The sequence below is a fragment of the Hevea brasiliensis genome, chromosome 14, assembly GCF_030052815.1.
Source record: "Hevea brasiliensis isolate MT/VB/25A 57/8 chromosome 14, ASM3005281v1, whole genome shotgun sequence".
Classification (NCBI taxonomy): domain Eukaryota; kingdom Viridiplantae; phylum Streptophyta; class Magnoliopsida; order Malpighiales; family Euphorbiaceae; genus Hevea; species Hevea brasiliensis.
Window position 1 is genome coordinate 18317959 of NC_079506.1, and position 18608 is coordinate 18336566.

Genomic DNA, 18608 nt, shown 5'->3' on the forward strand with positions numbered 1-18608 from the left:
CTATGGATTTTGTGACTGGGTTGCCTCGTACCACGCGAGGATATGACTCGATATGGGTAATTGTAGACCGCTTGACCAAATCAGCTCACTTCTTACTCAGAAGACTACATACTCGTGGCACAAGATGCCCGGCTCTACATTCGAGAAATAGTCAGATTGCATGGAGTTCCGGCTTCCATAATATCTGACAGAGGGCCCCAGTTCACTTCTCGGTTTTGGAGAAAGTTGCAGGAGGCACTTGGCACACAGTTGAACTTCAGTACAGCCTTCCACCCTCAGACAGACGGACAGTCCGAAAGGACGATCCAAACACTGGAAGACATGCTTCGCATGAGTGTCTTGGATTTTGGAGGTCAGTGGGATGAGCAGCTAGCTCTGGTGGAGTTTGCCTACAACAACAGTTATCACTCCAGCATAGGGTTGGCACCCTATGAGGCATTATATGGAAGAAAGTGTAGGTCTCCTCTGTGTTGGACAGAAATGGGGGAAGCGAAAGTGCATGATGTAGACCTAGTGCAGTACACTTCAGAGGTAGTTCCTTTAATCAGGGAACGACTGAGGACAGCTTTCAGTAGGCAGAAGAGTTATGCAGACCCCAGACGGAGGGATGTGGAGTTTGCAGTGGGCGACTATGTATTCCTGAAGGTTTCTCCAATGAAGGGAGTCATGAGATTTGGAAAGAAGGGCAAGTTGGCACCTCGGTATATCGGACCTTTTGAGGTTACTGATAGAGCTGGAGCAGTTGCCTACCGGTTGGAGCTACCACCCAACCTTTCTCACGTTCATCCCGTGTTTCACATCTCCATGCTCAGGAAATACATTCCTGATCCTTCTCATGTCATCGAATGGATGTGATAGAGCTAAAAGAGAACTTGACATTTGAGGAGCGACAGAGCCATAGTGGACTACCAAGTGACAGCTGAGATCCAAACAGATCCCTATGGTTAAGGTTTTGTGGAGGAGTCAGTCAGTGGAAGAGTGCACCTGGGAGTCAGAGCGGGACATGCGTAGCAAGTACCCTTACTTGTTCAATGCATAATCATGTGTTTTATTCTGCCTTGTGTAAAAATTCGAGGACGAATTTTCTGTAAGGGGGGAAGAATGTAACACCCCAAATTTTATTATTTATGAGTATTTTTGATATTTTAATTTTATTTAAATTTTAGGAATTTTTTTGAGATTTTTCGGATTTTAAAAATCGGGTTCGATTTTCCGAAAATATAAACTTTGATGATTTTTAAAAATTAATTTAAAGACCACGTGGCAAAACTAAAAATATATTTGGAGTCTACGTATTTTTCTGAGTTTTACGGAATTTTTTCGGAATTTTTGGACCTCGTTTTCGGTCCCGAGGCAGAGTAAAAAATTCAAAATTTTGTATTTCGAATCAAACCGGTCGAATCGAACCGGACCGGATCGGACCGGTCGAATCGAACCGGCTCCCTTTCCTTTTTCTTCTCCCGCTGCGTCCCCTCTCTTTTCTCTTTCTTTCTCTCTCCTCCTCCTCCGCGCTGCCGCTCCAGGCCCGCCAACCGGCCGATCCGGCCACCGATTGGACCGGTCTTGTGTCTAAAATCATCTACTCGGCGAGCTTTCCATAGACACCAAGAACGCCAAATCCATCGAGCGGTTTGTCCGATTTTTGCTCGGGAAGATTTTAGCTCATTTCGACTTTTGGGCTAGATTTAAAACCGTGAATCCCACGAGGAAACCGAGGCCACCAAAGACGCTCCATTCGCCGAGAGCTTCGCAACGACATAAATTTCGAATTTTTCGACACCGCTTTGGTGGGTCCCACGGAACCGCAGTGTAATTTCGAGCATTAAATGAGCTTAGAAAATTCTGAAAAATTTATGTGCTAACCCCGTGTTATGGGCTTCGTGTAGGTATCCTCGATTCGCGGAAATTCGACAGTTGACCGACCGCAAATTTCGCCGCATGCACTGGACCGGAAAAGTCTCCGAATTGGGCCGAGGTTTTGGCTAGCCCCCCATTGTCAGACGCCCCGAGCGCGTTCCCGAAGTCGGAATCGGCAAAGGTAAACCCGAACCTAGTTTTTACGTAATTTTTAGTGCTTAAATAGGATTAAAAATCCATAAAATATTCGTGGTAGCTTAGAAAATTACGATTCTTTTTGCAATAGCTTAGTAATATTGCTAAGGACCGCGGCAAAGTTTTATAATTTTTAGAGCTTGTTTGGGCGCTTTTTGCAAAAATGATCAATAATAAGGACTAAATTGAAATTTTGCGTATTGTGATGGATGATTGATTTGATGGGCGGGAGGGGCTGTGTGATATGATTGAACTGTTGATGTATGGATTGTGAGTATAGAAGTGCGTTTTTAGCCCTTTGCAGTTGGGTAGGTCCTAGGTATAGGGAGACTCTGCTGGATTTTTACACGACTTAGGACGTAATTGGTCTTTTTCTTTGTTTGTATTGAGTCGATTGTATTAAATAAATGTAATATGATTGTCAGTGAGCCGAGACCTTCTTCCTCCGCCACCGCCACAAAGTAATTTGTCGTCAAGTCTGTGAGTAAAATATTAATTTTAATTGTAATTTCGATATTATTATATGTTCAGCATGCCCATGCATCACTTATATGCATATATTTATTTAGTTAAACTCTAGGCACGATTTATGTTGCATTCATAACTGTTAATATGCCATGGATGTTGTTGTGGTAATTTGGAGCAGTGTGCGTGCGTTGGCGTGCGTGTGATGTGGTGTGGACTATGGATAGGACGGGGTAGTCACGGCTTGAGTAATTCTGGGACCTGCCTTCGAGGGGTAGTCACGGCTTGAGTAATTACCGGGACCCTCGATTTGGTTATTAAGTGGAAGTCCGAGCTTGAGTAATTACCGGCACCAGTTGGATTTAAGAGAGTCAGATAGGGGATCAGCTCCCATATGTTATGATTGATACTACAGGGTGTGTGAGTGCTCCAAATTACCTTTTTGATGTTATGATGTGAAAATGTTATTGATGTTGCATTTCACTCTACAGGGTGCATTAGTTCTAGATAGTTATAGAGATTATGGTTAAAATTGATATTTTACTCTCTGAGTCGAACGCTCACTCCTGTTCAAAAATTTTTACAGGCCACAGGAGGATATTTTGTTCTGGGTTAACCTGCCTTTTTACCTCGCAGGTTGTTTATCAATATTGTGTAATTTTAATTACTCCTAGAATTTCCGCATGTGTTAGCAGTAATTATTTGAAATTGGTCTGTAATATTATATTCATGTTAGACCTGTAAACTTAATATTTTAAGTCTGTTTGATGGATTGGATGAGGGAGCTGAGCTCCCATTTATTATTATGTTGATGAGTATGTGGAGGGTGAGCTGAGCTCCCCAATGGATTGTTTATTGTGTTTACAGGTCGGGTGAGTCGAAAACTCCCCGTTGGAAAGTCCATTTTATGGCCGGACTCTGTCCGTTTGTTTTCTTGATATTGGGCCCAAATGGGCCTTAGAGTTGGGTTAATGAATAGTTAAGGCTTACTACGGGCCTCGGGGGCTTTAGGCTGGCCCAGGTCCTAGTGCCGGTCCGGCCCATAGGTTGGGTCGTGACATCTTTCAATATTTGTAAAGTGTAACTTTCATTCTCATTGATCTGATATATTTTTTATAAAATAATTCTTTCATAAAAATATTTTCGCTTTATATAAATTTATGATATAAGATATATGATTTCTAAAAATTAAAATTTTAAATATATATATATATATATATATATTGAAATTTCATTATTTTCTATTAATCTAATAAATTAAAATATAAATACATATCCTTTTTCAAAAAATAGATTACATAAATTTGATACTGTAACTTTAATTTTTCGATCATCTTTATTTAAATTTTCAATGTAATCAAACTTGCCATTCATTTTTTAATTCTACTGCTACACAAAAATATAATTGAGAGATGATTTTTACATAAAAATATGGTTATTTAACTAAAATTTAAAAATAATTATATTGAAAATTAATAATAATAAAAAGAAAATTAAATACTTAGCACAAAAGACAATAATTATTATAATTATAAAGCATGACAATTATTATATGATAAGTGCCATATAGCAACATTAAGAGAAAATATATTCGCATGGCAACATTGAAAAAAAAAAACTCTACCTATTATATATATATATATATATATATAGAGAGAGAGAGAGAGAGAGAGAGAGAGAGAGAGAGAGAGAGAGAGAGGTATTGCACAAGCAAAATACGTGGTTATTAATAATTTTAATTCATTTATTTATTTTTTTTATTTTGGTATATGAAAAATAAATGATATTTTAAATTTAATGTTAATAATTCTATATTTTATTTTTACTACTTCTTATGTAGAATAAATTTTTTTATTTCACAATTTTTAATAAAAATTTCATAATTAATATTACAAAAATAAAAATAATTAAAACAACATAGCAATAGATTAGAAATATAAATTAAAAATATGGAATTGGTTACATAATATAATCATTTTTGTCACTTAAAAATAACAAAATATTTTATATCCTCTTATTATATTAAAGAAATATAAAATATTTAAACATTATATTTACTAATAAGATTAGTATTATTCTAACAAAAATTAATAACCCTATTCCTATCGTTATTCTTATTTAAAATTATAAGAAATAATAATGAATTTACTTATAGTACCATTATTACTTACAGTTATTGCTTATAAATACTAAAAAAAACATAAGTATATTATAATCTTATGTGGCACAATTAAATAAATTATATTTTTAAAATAAATTGTTACTTAGCATAAATGAATAATCTTATGTGGCAAAATCATAAAAATATTGTCTATTTTATATATATGGATAAAGTAGGATAAATTACTTTATGCTTAATTAATATAAATGGAAATGTCAAATAATAAGCTATTTATATTTAATACTACATTAAAATTATATATCAACTAATTTAATATTTATGATAATAAAATTAAATATTATATTTTAAATTTAATGGCTGAATTTAATTTTATATATATATATATATATATATATATATATGTAATAAGCTGCATTCTCATTTAATATCATTGTCAAGATTCGGCTTGTCTAATTAATACGTTATTAAACTAGGTAGAATTGGGATTAAAATATACATAAAATTGGATCAGGCTTGAACCGATGACCAAAGACAATCATGACATATGATCAAGTCTCATGCGAATGCTAATCCTATGTTGAAATTGAAGTAATTATCGCACGCGGTAATTTAATATTATTATATAAGTCTTTTAATAAATATTATTAAATTTTAATTTTTTTCATAAAATTTATTAAATTTTAATTTAATTTAATCAAAAAATTAAAAATTTTTCGATTAATTTATTGACCTATCAATTATTTTATAAATAAAATTATCTAATCAATAATTATTGGTGGAGAAAAAACAAAGAAAAGGGAATGGTTTAATAATAAGGGGTAACTAAATACGTTTTATACATTTTTTTAAGAAACTAATAAAATAAAGTAATTTTATTTGTAAAACAATTGATAGGTCAACAAATTAATATAAAAACCTTTAGTTTTGGTGACAGTGATTTTTATGAAATTAAATTGAAATTTAATAAATTTTATAAAAAAAATTAATAATTTTTATGAAAATACTCATAAAATTAAGTCATCACTTATAATATTCACCCATTGAAATTATATAAAATCAATGGGTTCATCCATAGGATTGAATTGGTCGATCCATAGAGTTGCAGCTAGTCAAATTGGCAAATTCAATGGATTAAGTAATATAATTAATACTTTTCCCATATAATTATATCTTGAGCTCATCAAAATGGAAAGATATATTTAATATAAGTTTTAGCTTATATATTAATGAATTTAATAATTTTTATATTAAATATTTATATTGAAATGTATGTAGAATTAATATATATATATATATATATATATATATATATATATATATATATAATTTTATATGCAATTATTTAATCTAAAGATTTATATTATATGCGCATTCTCATATAAACATGAGCTTTTTTATAACACTACTAAAAAAAATTATGTAATAAATTAACATACAAAATTTGTTGATTCATATGGTCAACACATTATTTAAGGAAAAAAAAAGTGCAAATGCTGATTAGGCATTAATTAATTAATTTTGTCACGGTACTTTGATATTTATTTATAAATATGAAAAAATTAATTAATTAATTTCATATTAATATTAATTTTTTTCATATTAATTTTTAAATATAACTAATATTAATATGAAATTAATTAAAAAATAAAGTTATTTTTAAATTAAAAAATGAAAGAGCTTCTCATCAAGGAGCATCTAGGACATAAAAACATAAGAAGAGGGTAAACAAATCTAGCGAGATGATACTGTTGGGTTCTTGAAGATTTTTTTTTTTAAATTTTTATTCTTAATTATTTCAAAATATTTAAAAATTTTAATAGGTAAATATTTTTAAAATTACTTTTTTAATATTAAAAATTATGAAAATTATTTACTGTTTTAACCCCACATACTCTAGTCAATGGAAATCAACAGTTAAACTAAACTAAAATATAATTTCAAGGATTTAATTGAAAATTTAAAAATTATATATATCTATATATGTATAAGTGTGCAATTAAGACAGCCAAAGATGAAGTGGCGAATTTATGCCTTTTGCCAATATTTCATAAAATGCACGTTGATGTGTTTTATTAATAATTCAAGACTGTCGCGAATCACGACAAGTATAATTAAAAAAGAAAAAGTTAAATCACTTTGCTTTATTCTATTATTGTAATCCAAAGATAAGATATGTTTTTTTTTTTTTTTAATAAATTCTTAAAAGGATAAAATTTTAATTTTTTATTTACAAAATAATATCGTATTATATGATTACAAAATAATTTCATTAATAAGAAAAAAATAAAAATAATTTACAGGGAAGAATAATTTTAGTTAATAACCTTCAACTTGATGAATGATGAGAAAAGAAAAAGAAAATTATTTATATATTAAATAGTTACATTTTCCTTAATATATTAAAAAAAATTATAATTACTAAATTTTACTTTCACATTTCAAATAATTTAAATCACAAAACAAAATTTATATATAAATAATATTTTTATTTTTATTTAAACATATTATTTGTATAAATTATTTAAATATTTTATATTAAAATCGTAAGTGATGAGATATGTGATACGTAAATAATTTTAATTTTATTAATTATATATTTATATTAAAATATATTGTCCAATGTAAAAATATTAAAAAAAAAAGGAAAAAAAGAAAGGCATGAATGGTCATAACTCATAAGCATCCATTACAGACAAGCACATGTTCCAATATCTCTGGAAATAAAAGATAACAATGGCTTTTCTTAGTGGAATTTCCTTCTTTTTTTTTCCCTTTTTCTTTCTTTTTCTTTAATGGGTTCCTTTTTATTTTTTTTATTTTTTCTTTTCCATTTCAATGTATGATTTATCATCGATCTCCAAGTTTTCAGCTTTAATTGGTTGCTGTAGATGAAAATTTGCTCAGCAGACCAGATGATAAGGAGCAAAATGGCTATTAAGCTTGTTCCTTCCCTTCTCCCTTCCTTCTTGTTCTATTTGTTGAACTTGGTTTTGCAAGTTTTAAATATGGAGTTATTCGGACAAATATATCATTACATATCTGAATTATTTTAATTTTATCTATTGTAAATTTATTTTACGACTTATTGTATTTTTAAATTTTAAAAATTATTTTAATTAAATTATTAGCATGAAGCATGATATCACGCGAGAAGAAAATAAGTGAATTAACTATTTATTACCTATATGGCACCGTAAGATATTTTACATTTTCTTGATATTTGCATTAAACGCCCCTGCTGCGTTTAACTTCACACTAACCCACTCGTACAAGCAACTACATCAATCAAGACGTGAACTTCTCGCCGTTGGGATAATATAAAGACCATTAGGGGTGGCCACGGTTCAGGAACCGCCGGTTACGGTTCTTGAATCGTCGGTTTAAGTTCAATGAAATCATGAACTTGAATCAAACCATCAGAGGATGGTTTGGAAGACGGTTCCTGAACCGCCGGTTCTGGTTTGAGCCCCGGTTTAAAAAGGTTTGAAAGGCGGTTTGAAAAAGAATGGTTCAAGACAGTTTGGAGGACGGTTTGAAAGCGGTTTAGGGATGGTTTAAGGGTAGCTTAGACAAAAAAATTAGAGAAAAATTTTATTGATTCAAAATTTAAGTTATATTTGTAAAAATATTTTAATATTTCTTAGAAATCTTTCAATCAAAATAAAATAAAATAAAAAAGAAAAAAAAAATTTATCTTTAAGAAAAATTTAATAAATAAAGACTTGAACCTGATTAAAAAACTAAAGATGAAATTAATTTTTTTTAAAGAAATTAGCAAAAAGTGTATGAACTTAATTTTGCCTAAATATCTCTTTAGGATTTAGAGGAATACAAATTTTTAGTTCTATTACTTGCATTTTTTTTAAAATTATATAATAATTGATAATTAAAAAGTATAAAAGAGAAAAAAAAAATAGAGGGTATTGGAAATTTTATTGAGGATTTAAAGTAATAACAAAGTAATTGAGATAGTATTGAAAATTTCAGTAAGTATATAAAATAATAAAGTAGGAAAATTGAGAGAGTATTGGAAATTAAAATGAGTGTAAAAAATAATTATTTAGAGAGTTTAAGAAAATTGAAAAAATATTAAGAATTGAAGAAAATGCAGAGAATAATTGTGTAGATAATTAATAATATATATAAATGAATTAGGAGTGAGGTAACATATTTATTGAATTTTTTTATATTTAAATCGCCAGTTTAATCCGGTTCGAAATCGTAGGTTCAATCCGGTTTGGAACCGCCGGTTCACGGTTCTTAAAAAATATGAACCTGAACCAAACCGCAGAAGGACGATTTCTGTTCGGTTCAAAGTCGGTTTCGGTTTTGACCGGTTTTGATCGAACCGGAACCGGTTCGGTTCCGATTCAAAACCGGACCGTGGCCACCCCTAAAGACCATTCACAAGGCCTGCTTCTGTCCCATTCAGTGGAGAAAATCCTGATTCAATTACATCAATAGTAAGTATACCGCCAGGCCGTACCACCCAAAGCCACACGACCAGGCCGTGTGATGAAGAACATGAAGAGTGTTTTAGTTTCAAATTTCCAAAATGGGTTAAAATTATAAATTTAATATGTATTTAGAAATTTTTTAGATTTTAAATATTCAAAAATTTTAGTCTTAAAATATTTATTTATAATTGATTGAAATTATTTAATTTTTAATAATATTTTCATGGTTAAAAAAAATCAAATTAGAGATTAAGAAAATTAATTTAAAATGTATACGGATTCAATTGAAAAGGGTTTGGGGCAAGTGAAGAACCTTGAAAATTCCAAGGATCAAAATGAAATTTTTATTCAAAAAAAAAAGAAAAGAAATTTGGACCAATCAAAAAGAGGATAGCACACTTACTGTAATAAACCAGATATAGGACCGTATCTGCCAGGAAACAGGTAGGCTTAAGATCACCATGGATTACCGTAAGTATGTTTCACATAAACATAAAATAACATAACAGCCATAACTTTTATGCTATCGATCATAGGCAAATATAGTTAATTAGCATCATGCATTTCATTTTTAAGTGAAATCAAGGTAAAACGTGGAACATTCATAACATAAACATCTACAAAATGGAACAACCCTCAAAAGAGTACATTAATACCCGAATAACATCAGCAAGCAAAGAACAAAAAAGATTGCTAAAATTATACATGTCATAAAAAGGAGCTCCAACGAAATATAATATATCATATATAGCAAAGAAGTATGATATAAAACCTACCAAATTTGATAACTGCATCTCTTAGTCCTCGTAAAGGGTGGATAGAAATAGGAGAGTGAGTCTATAAACTCAATGGGTAGAGAAACTACAAAAAAGTGAAATAAAATAAACCTTCATGCGCATGAAATGCAATATATACATGAGTTTAGACACTACAAATAATTTAAATATGATAGTCATGTTACCATGATTCCCTCCTAACATGTTATTTCACTTTGCCAATGTGTTTGATAAGAACTTTCTTTCATTCATCACATAACATAGTAGATGCCAGAGATACAAAATTGTCTTTTTCCAACATCTCATAACTTTTTATAACATTAAGCCCATTTGCATGCATGCCATTGGATATTGATCAAGGGGGATATCCTAGATGGCTAAGATGTGTGAGATCTGGAGCAGTGGCATTGGATATGCCTTGAATTGACTCCAAGAGGAAAGGGCAAGGGAACGAAAGAAGAGATAATAGGTATTGGAGACAAAAAAGAAGAGAAAGATCAAGAGAAATGAGCTAAGCACCGTTCATCAAACCACAGTGTACAGGTTATTATAAGTATTATTTTTTAATTATAAAATAATATTGTATTATATAATAACATAATAATTTCAATAAAAAATAAAAGTAATGAAAAGTAAATAAAATTTATTGACTAGAATAATTTCAATTAATAACGTTCAACATGCATGATGGTTGATTGATAGAGAAAAAGAAAATTGCTTACATGCGAATAGCTTCTTTTTTGCGAATATTAGAAAAGGAAAAAAAATTAAAATTAATAAATTTTGTTTTTCACAATTTAAAATAATATAAATAAAATAAGAATAATGCTACATGTAAATAATAATTATATATATATTTTCATATAAATACATTATTTATATAATTAAAATTATTTAAGTATTTTATATTAAAATTATAAGTTATGAAACACATGAAATATGATATTTAAATAATTTTAATTTATTAATTATATATTTACATAAAAATTTAGTTTTTTTTTTCCTGAAAACACATAAAAATGTAGTTAAAGTAAACATTTTTATTAAAATTAAGGAAGAAAAGAAAGAAAACAGAAGCTTGAATGGTGATAACTCATAAGCATAAAGCATCCATGACGGAGCAAACACACGTTGTGATATCTGTGGCTCCTAAGATATAAAGTTGAAACAAGAAAGAGAGAGAATAAAGTGGCTTTTCCTAGTGGGTTATTTATTCATTTATTTTCTCTTTTCTCCTATGTATCAACCTCCAAACTTTTGTAGCTTTGTGTGTGTAGTCTGCAGATAAAAAAAAAATTGCTCAGCAGCATAAGCTACAAAAATGGCTACTAAGCTTGTTCCTTTCCTCACCCTCCTTCTGCTTCTACTCTTTGAACTGGGCTCTGGAGTTCATCAACCAGCTTTGCCTAAAGAAGAAGGTATAAATCATCTGAGATATGCATATAGATCATTTTGTTCTAATATATTTCTGGTGCTTCATATGAAATGTATATAGCTCATCACTCACCAAATAATCGTGCTCATTAGTCAATTTTTTTTTTTTATTACCCAAAGATAAAGATAGTTTCTTCTCATTCCAAGCTTAATTTGAAAAAACAAAATTATAGATCTTTCTTTTTTTTTTCCAACTGTTTTTCCTCGCTAATTTGCATAGGGGTAAAAGAGGTAAAACATTAATTGTCCACCAAAAATCATATAAAGAGATAAAGAAACTTCACATCAATAACCACTGATTAAGATTTTTGCCTTGAAATTTTCTTTGCTCAAATAGTAACTCATAATCTTTAGAATTATGAATTTTTTTGTCTAACTCTGATTCATCATAAATTTAAGATACAAAATATATAGTATGACCAACTTATTAAATACACAAGTCTCACATATTTATATTTTAAATATATAATGAACTGGATTTAAATAAGAGTTTTCCTAAATTTATAATTTTTTTTCCTGAGATTTTACTTGAGTTTTAAGTTGGACAACTTATATCATGTGCGATATATTACTCAAACTTACAAATTAAAATTCATCAAGTTTTTAAAATAATCCAACAAAACAACAATTTAAATTCATTATATAACTATTTTTTTATTTAAACTAATAAATCTAAAATAATCTCACTACAAAAAATAATCAATTTTGCAACTAATTATAGCAACCAACTGAAATCGGTTGTTACTAACAATCAATTTTGTAACCTATTTGTTGTTTTTTTTTTTCAATAAAATAGTCAAATTTTAAAAATTTGGCAACCAAGTCAATAATCGATTGCTATTAATAACTGATTTATAATTAGTTGCTAAAATCGATTGCTATTTAGCAATCAATTTATAATTAGTTGCTAAATCGGCTGCTAATCAATATTAAAAAAACCTTAAAGACGTTAAAATATATTTATTTGTTGTTTATCTGTTATTTTTTTTTGTTGTTATTCTTTGATTGAAAATCCTTAATTTTCTATATAATTTAATTTAATGCACTTTGTTTTGAAAATTATAGAAGAAAGGGGATTTTTAAATCAGAAAAGAAGCAAAATGAAAAAAGTATAATTTTTTTAAAAATAGTTTAAGAGTGAAATGAAAAATTAGAATACTATATGCCATTATGAATGAAATATATCATTGATATGGTTGGCAGAGTAAGTGATTTTAAAAATATTTAGGACTTCATTGTAAAAAAAAAAAAATTAAGACTTAAATATAAAAGATTAATTTTAGATTTTATATATTTTCTTTTGAAATATGTATAGACATTTACTTAAAAAACTTACAAACATTTTAAGTGAAAATAAAATAAATTTGAAAATAATCATTTAATATGAAATAATTTTTCTTTTTTATTATTAAAAAAAATTTGGATTTTATTTAAATAGGTGTGAATTTTAAATGATAAAATTTTTAAACTAATATATTTAAATTTTATAATTGTTGATTCTGCAGAGGCTTTTCTCTTAGACTTCTTCGGCGAATCTGGCAATTATTGCAACGATAGGAATCTTTGGAGTGCCGGCGTAGACGTGAATTGCGATTGTACCTATAAGAATAACACCGTTTGCCACGTCACGGCGTTGTAGGTTACTCTTTCAAAGCTTCTATATAGAGTATTACATAGCACTTGGTGTTTATTAGATTATACTAATTTTTAAAATATATATTATACGTGTATTAAATAATTTATAATTGTTTTATATACATAAATATTAATTTAATTAATTTTATTATAAATAAATATTCATTAATCTAAAATTATTTTTAGTATTTAAAAATTATTTTTAAAGAAAAATTAGAAATTATCATATCTTTCATTAAATAATATTTCATTAAAATTATATATTGCATAATCTAATTATTATAAGTAATTTAGTTATTGAAATATGTGCATTACACGTGCATCAAATTAAAAAAATAATATATTAAAATATAATTATTATAAACTTAATCTTTGAAAATAAATTTAATAATTATTATATCAAATATTTATATTTATTTTGGGTAATCATTACAACGACTTAAATACGAGTTTGTGTAGACTGAAGGCTACCGAACCTATAACAAACCTAAACCTTAACCCGTTTTACTCATACCTTATATATATATATATATATATATATATATATATATATATATATATATATATATATATATATATATATATGTATGTGACAACATATTTGATACTATGATCCATTTATCATAAAAATTTTCCATGGACCCACATATTTACCAACCAGATTTCACATCTATCACATATTCATAAACTTTCTAAACTGGGCATTCATGTTTCATAAGCGTGCTTAATTATACATTCCTTTTTATGAGTAGAATCAAGGTAAATAAGTGCTCTATGCATAGTATATCATACGATAGTCATAGTACCAATAAAATGGGCAAAACATAAAAAGTAGCTCATTAATACAAAATCAATAGTAGCAAGGACAGTACAAAAAGATGATCAAAATCACACATGTTTCAAAGAAGCTCCATTAAAAGAATACAATATAAGAATATTTAAAAAGTGTCACATCAAATCTTAGAGTTTATTTATCCAAAATCTGTTGACCTAATCTTCTATACTCTTCGCATTGAAGAGGTAGACAGAAGTAGTGGTGTGAGTATATAAACTCAATGAGTAGTGAAACTAAGAAAGAGGCAAAAATAATATTTAAAGAAATTTTCAAGTACATGAAATGCAGCATACTCATGGTTTACACAAATTCAAACAATTCATAAATGGTAGCCATCTCACCAATGATTTCCTCAAACATTTCATTCCATTATTTCAATGTGCCTAGCATTCTATAGGAGCTCGTTAGAACTTCCTCTTATACGACACATAATATATTGAATGACGGAGACACAGATTGCCTTGCCTTGATATCCTATAACTTTATGTAACATTAAGCTCATTTGCATACTTGTTATTTCATTCTTTCATTTCCTTTTTCATTTTGGAATTAGTGGGTCATCCATAATTTATCACATATCACAATTAATAAATGCAACACATTTGTGTTGTTGTGCATACGCACACACACACATGCACACATGTATAAAATAATTTTCTTGGTGCAAGAGATTGTATGCACAAAGAGACCATTGGTTGAAGAATTTCAAGTGCAGTTTATACTCACCTTAAAAGGTTTACTTTTACTACCTCATTTATTTCTAAAGGACTCTTACATCCCTTAGTTCAATATTCATACTTATTCATACTTGAGTAGGACTAATATTCATACTTATTAATTATTAATAAATATTCAAATTTTAATTTATTAATTAAAATAAATAATTAAGTAATAGTGTATATTTATATATATAACCTTAATTATTAAACTTTAATGTGAATAATTACAAAAACAGCATAATAAATTAACAATCAATTTATTAAAAGAAAGGAAAAATATAAAAATATTAAAATGGCGGGACGTCAAGGCTCTGAGCTCTCGCTTGCAATCTATTTGGAACCCTAATGGCATGAAATAGTTGGGAGTTAGGGAACAATTACTACCTAGTTAAATTCTTGACTGAGGAGGAGTTCTGTAGAGTCTTACTTGATGGTCCATGGACGCCTTTGGGTAGTTATTTTTTGGTTCAACCCTGGTAACTAGAGTTCAATGCGTTTGAGAAGTCTATCAATTTAGTGGTGGCTTGGATTCGGTTGCCAGGGCTTACTTTATATTTGTATAACAAATAGGTTCTTAGAGTAGTGGGAGATGTTGTTAGGAGTATGGTGAAGGTGGATTGCCTAACGAGTGATGCTCTAAGGGGCAAGTTAACATGGATTGTTGTGTTGGTTAATCTGAATGAACTGCTATTAGCAAAATTTGTAAAATTTCTTAATACATCATAATAAACTATAAACATAAGATTTAACTATTACTCTAACAATGGATCTTAAATAAATTAAATTCTCACAAATTTAAAAAACGTATCTGATGCGAAGTTTGATTAAGCCATATCAGTAATCGAGAAATCCTTCGATTCAATAAACTAATTTCTCTCTCTTGACCGTTCTTAATTCATATACAAAATTTTAGTGATAGAAACCTTTCTTGTGATGACTATAATATCTCTGACTTTATGAAAAAGGCCTTTCTTGTGATGACTCTAATATCTCTGACTTTATGAAAGAGAGTGTGTAACCTTATGGGTAGAGAGACAACCGGTTTATATATATATGTGTGTGTGAATAATTTGATACGTCTATTAAATATCCTTATACAATTAGGATTTATTTTAATTAAAGTAAATATCAATTAATATCAAGTCACATTAAAGCAATTGATTTTGGCCCATTTAATTATTAAAATTACAGGCAAAATCTTACAAAATTTAGTTTAAATGGGCAAGAACAAATGGTTGAATATGAAGGTTTGCTGAAAATATACTTTGATTGTGGTCGGTATAGGCATAGAGGGGACCTGTTTCCATATAAGATGAGGGACAATATGTAGAAGATGATAGCTCTTAACCGAGCTCATGAAGATGGTGTGGCAAAGAAGAACTTTAGGCCACGGATGGTGGCTTCCAGCCACTGCTAAAAGAACCCACTAAGAAGAGATGTTGTTGTACTCAAACAGGGCTCTAGATTCAATATTTTGCCTGAAAATCAAGGTATTAATAATGATGAGGAGGGATTTACTGTTAATGTGGTGTAATCCGAAAAGGAAGTTATGCATGCAAGTGAAGGAAACCTACGAGAATCTAGGTCTCGCATGCAGAAAGAAGGAGGTAACGTGAATAAGAAAAACATTAAGGGCTCATGTGGGTTGCAAAACCAAATATATAAGTAAGGATAATTAAATGGGAAGTCCTATCTGGCAAGTCTTGGTGATTTCATGGAGAATACTTTGAGCCCACTCAATAGAAATAAGGTTATGCAAATGGAAACAACCTTACATGAACATAACACAAGGTGGTTTCAATAGTGGAATCAACTAAATAAGGCTAAGTAATATGGATCAATGTAGAGATTCTACTTTGAGCTTGACTGGCACTTCGTGAGGGTTTGGGTAGAGCTTCGTACGACTCGACGTGGAGATTAAAATTTCCTGAAGTAACTGTCTTTCATTTACCAAAAGGTAATTTGGATCACATGCCTCTTCTATTATGTTTTCAAAATGTTCATGGAAAAGAAACTCAACTAATCCATTAAGGTTTCAAATAATGTGGTTAACATATCTTGAGTTTAACAGTTTTATGCAAGAAAATTTGAAGAGTGAGGGCATATTTATGCATCAGTTTGCTGAAAATTTTGAAGAGATGGGATATGGATGTCTATGGGAACATGTTTAAGAAGGAGCATGGTCTTTTTGCTAAGGTCGAGGGGGGTGGGTATAAGGAGCATGGTCTTTTTGCTAAGGTCGAGGGGGGTGGGTATAGAGAGTATTAAAATTGTATTCTTCAAAGAACCTAATAGGTATCAAGAGCGATTTGCTGGCAGAACTAAATGCCATTTGTATTCAAGAGGAAATTGTTTTGTTTTAGAAGTCAAGGGTAGATTGGATTAATTTGGTGATCAGAATAGTTCTTTCTTTCTCATGAAAACGATAATCTGACTGAAAAGAAATAAGATTGAGATGCAGAAGTCGAATATTGGGGAGTAGATTAATGATTTAGAAGTGCTTCTGGAAATGGCAATGAAAATTTTCAGTTCTTTTTACTGAAGAGTTTTCTAATGGTTCTATCTTCCTTATTAGGGGTAAGTTTCCAATGATCCCTTCTGAATAGATGGTTTATATTATCAACAATATTCTCAAGAGAAGTTAAGACTACTTTGTTTGAGATGAAGTCCTAGAAGGCACTGGGACATGACATTTTACTTGTGGGATTTTACCAACACCAGTGGAATGTAATAAGACCTAGGTGGTGGAAGAGGTCTGAAGAGTTTGTAATGGGGGTTAATGGAGGAGGAGATGAACAAAACACTATTCGAAGGTAGATGCTCCAAAAAATCTTGCTCAGATGCATCCAATTAAATTGTGCATGGTAGTGCATGTATAAGGTAATAACCAAAGTTCTTACAAACAGGTTAAAGAAAATTCTGCCTATCATAGTTGGTCCTATCTAGGCTAGTTTTGTTTTGGGAAGGAATATAACAGACAAAATAGTTATTACCTAAAAAGTGGCTCACTCAATGAAAAGGAATAAAGGAATAAAAAGGGGGTTCATGGTTATTAAATTACTTAGAAAAAGTTTATGACCAAGTGAGATGGAATTTCCTTTTTTAAGCTGTCATTGATGCATGTATCACTTTGGAGCTTTCTCAAGTAATTTTGATTGTATTTCCATGAGCTCGATGTAGCTGTTATAGAATGGAGGTGCTCTAAGGTTTTTTAGTTGGAGACAGCTCTTTGGCAGTGTGAGTCACTTTCTCCTTATCTTTTTGTTTAGATTATAGAGTGGTTAGCACAAGGCAATGAGAGAGTAGTTTAGAAGGGACATTGGAAGCCGAGTGATTGCATAAGGGAGGGCCTTTGCTTACTCATTTGTTTTTCACAAAAGACTTATAACTCTTTGTAAAAGCATCAAAGAGTAAGCGAATTATATAATTGCGTCCTGAAAGAGTTCTATAATTGCTCAGGTTAGCAAGTGAGTTTGGGGAAAACTCAAGTTTTTTTCTTGATCAATAGTCCTCTGCAAGAGAGGAATGATATTTGTGGTGAGTTAGGGATGGTGCGTGGATTCGTTAGACCTGGACCACTATTTGGGTATGCCCTTGTTAAACTTATGAATAAGAAAACATACAGGTACATCTTAGATGGAGCAAGACGAAAAATTTTAAGGTGGAATACTTCTAACTTATCTTTCATAGGTAGAGTTACTCTCGCTCACGTTTGTGGGTGACTCTGACTTTTTTGGAGACAGAAATCATCCCAGTTGATCTTAAATTGAAGCTCTTGATATGAGAAATCTATTGATGGTAGTGGATCGTTTTGGGGATTCCTAGTTTGGCCAAGATCTAGCCAAAAATTCGCAAAGGCTGTTTTTCTTCTCCCTTCGATCTACATGATTTCAGAGACTGTTGGTGATAAGGCTAGTCGAAAAAGATGTCCCACATCGAGATGCATCGAATGGGAGTGGTGGCGTGGATGGATGATGGCTCGAACGACTGGTTTATCCTAGCAGCTCCAAGGGTCCACTTACCACGTTTCGCAAGATTTCAATGTTCTCTGGCGGGTTTCTTAGCCCTTGTCTGGGAGGCTCGCCGGGGAAGAGGAAGTGCATTGAGGATAAT

General features: G+C 30.2%; 1 protein-coding gene across 1 annotated transcript in view; it reads left to right on the top strand.

Moving 5' to 3' along the window:
* Positions 1-11132: 11132 nt before the first annotated feature.
* The window catches only part of LOC110638674 (probable LRR receptor-like serine/threonine-protein kinase At1g53440), a 41295-nt gene continuing 33819 nt past the window's right edge, over positions 11133-18608 (top strand). The window contains exons 1-2 of the mRNA XM_058134904.1: positions 11133-11290; positions 12812-12941. Coding sequence (XP_057990887.1) covers positions 11194-11290; positions 12812-12941 — 227 coding nt within the window. The 5' untranslated portion in view covers positions 11133-11193. The remainder of the gene's footprint in view (positions 11291-12811; positions 12942-18608) is intronic.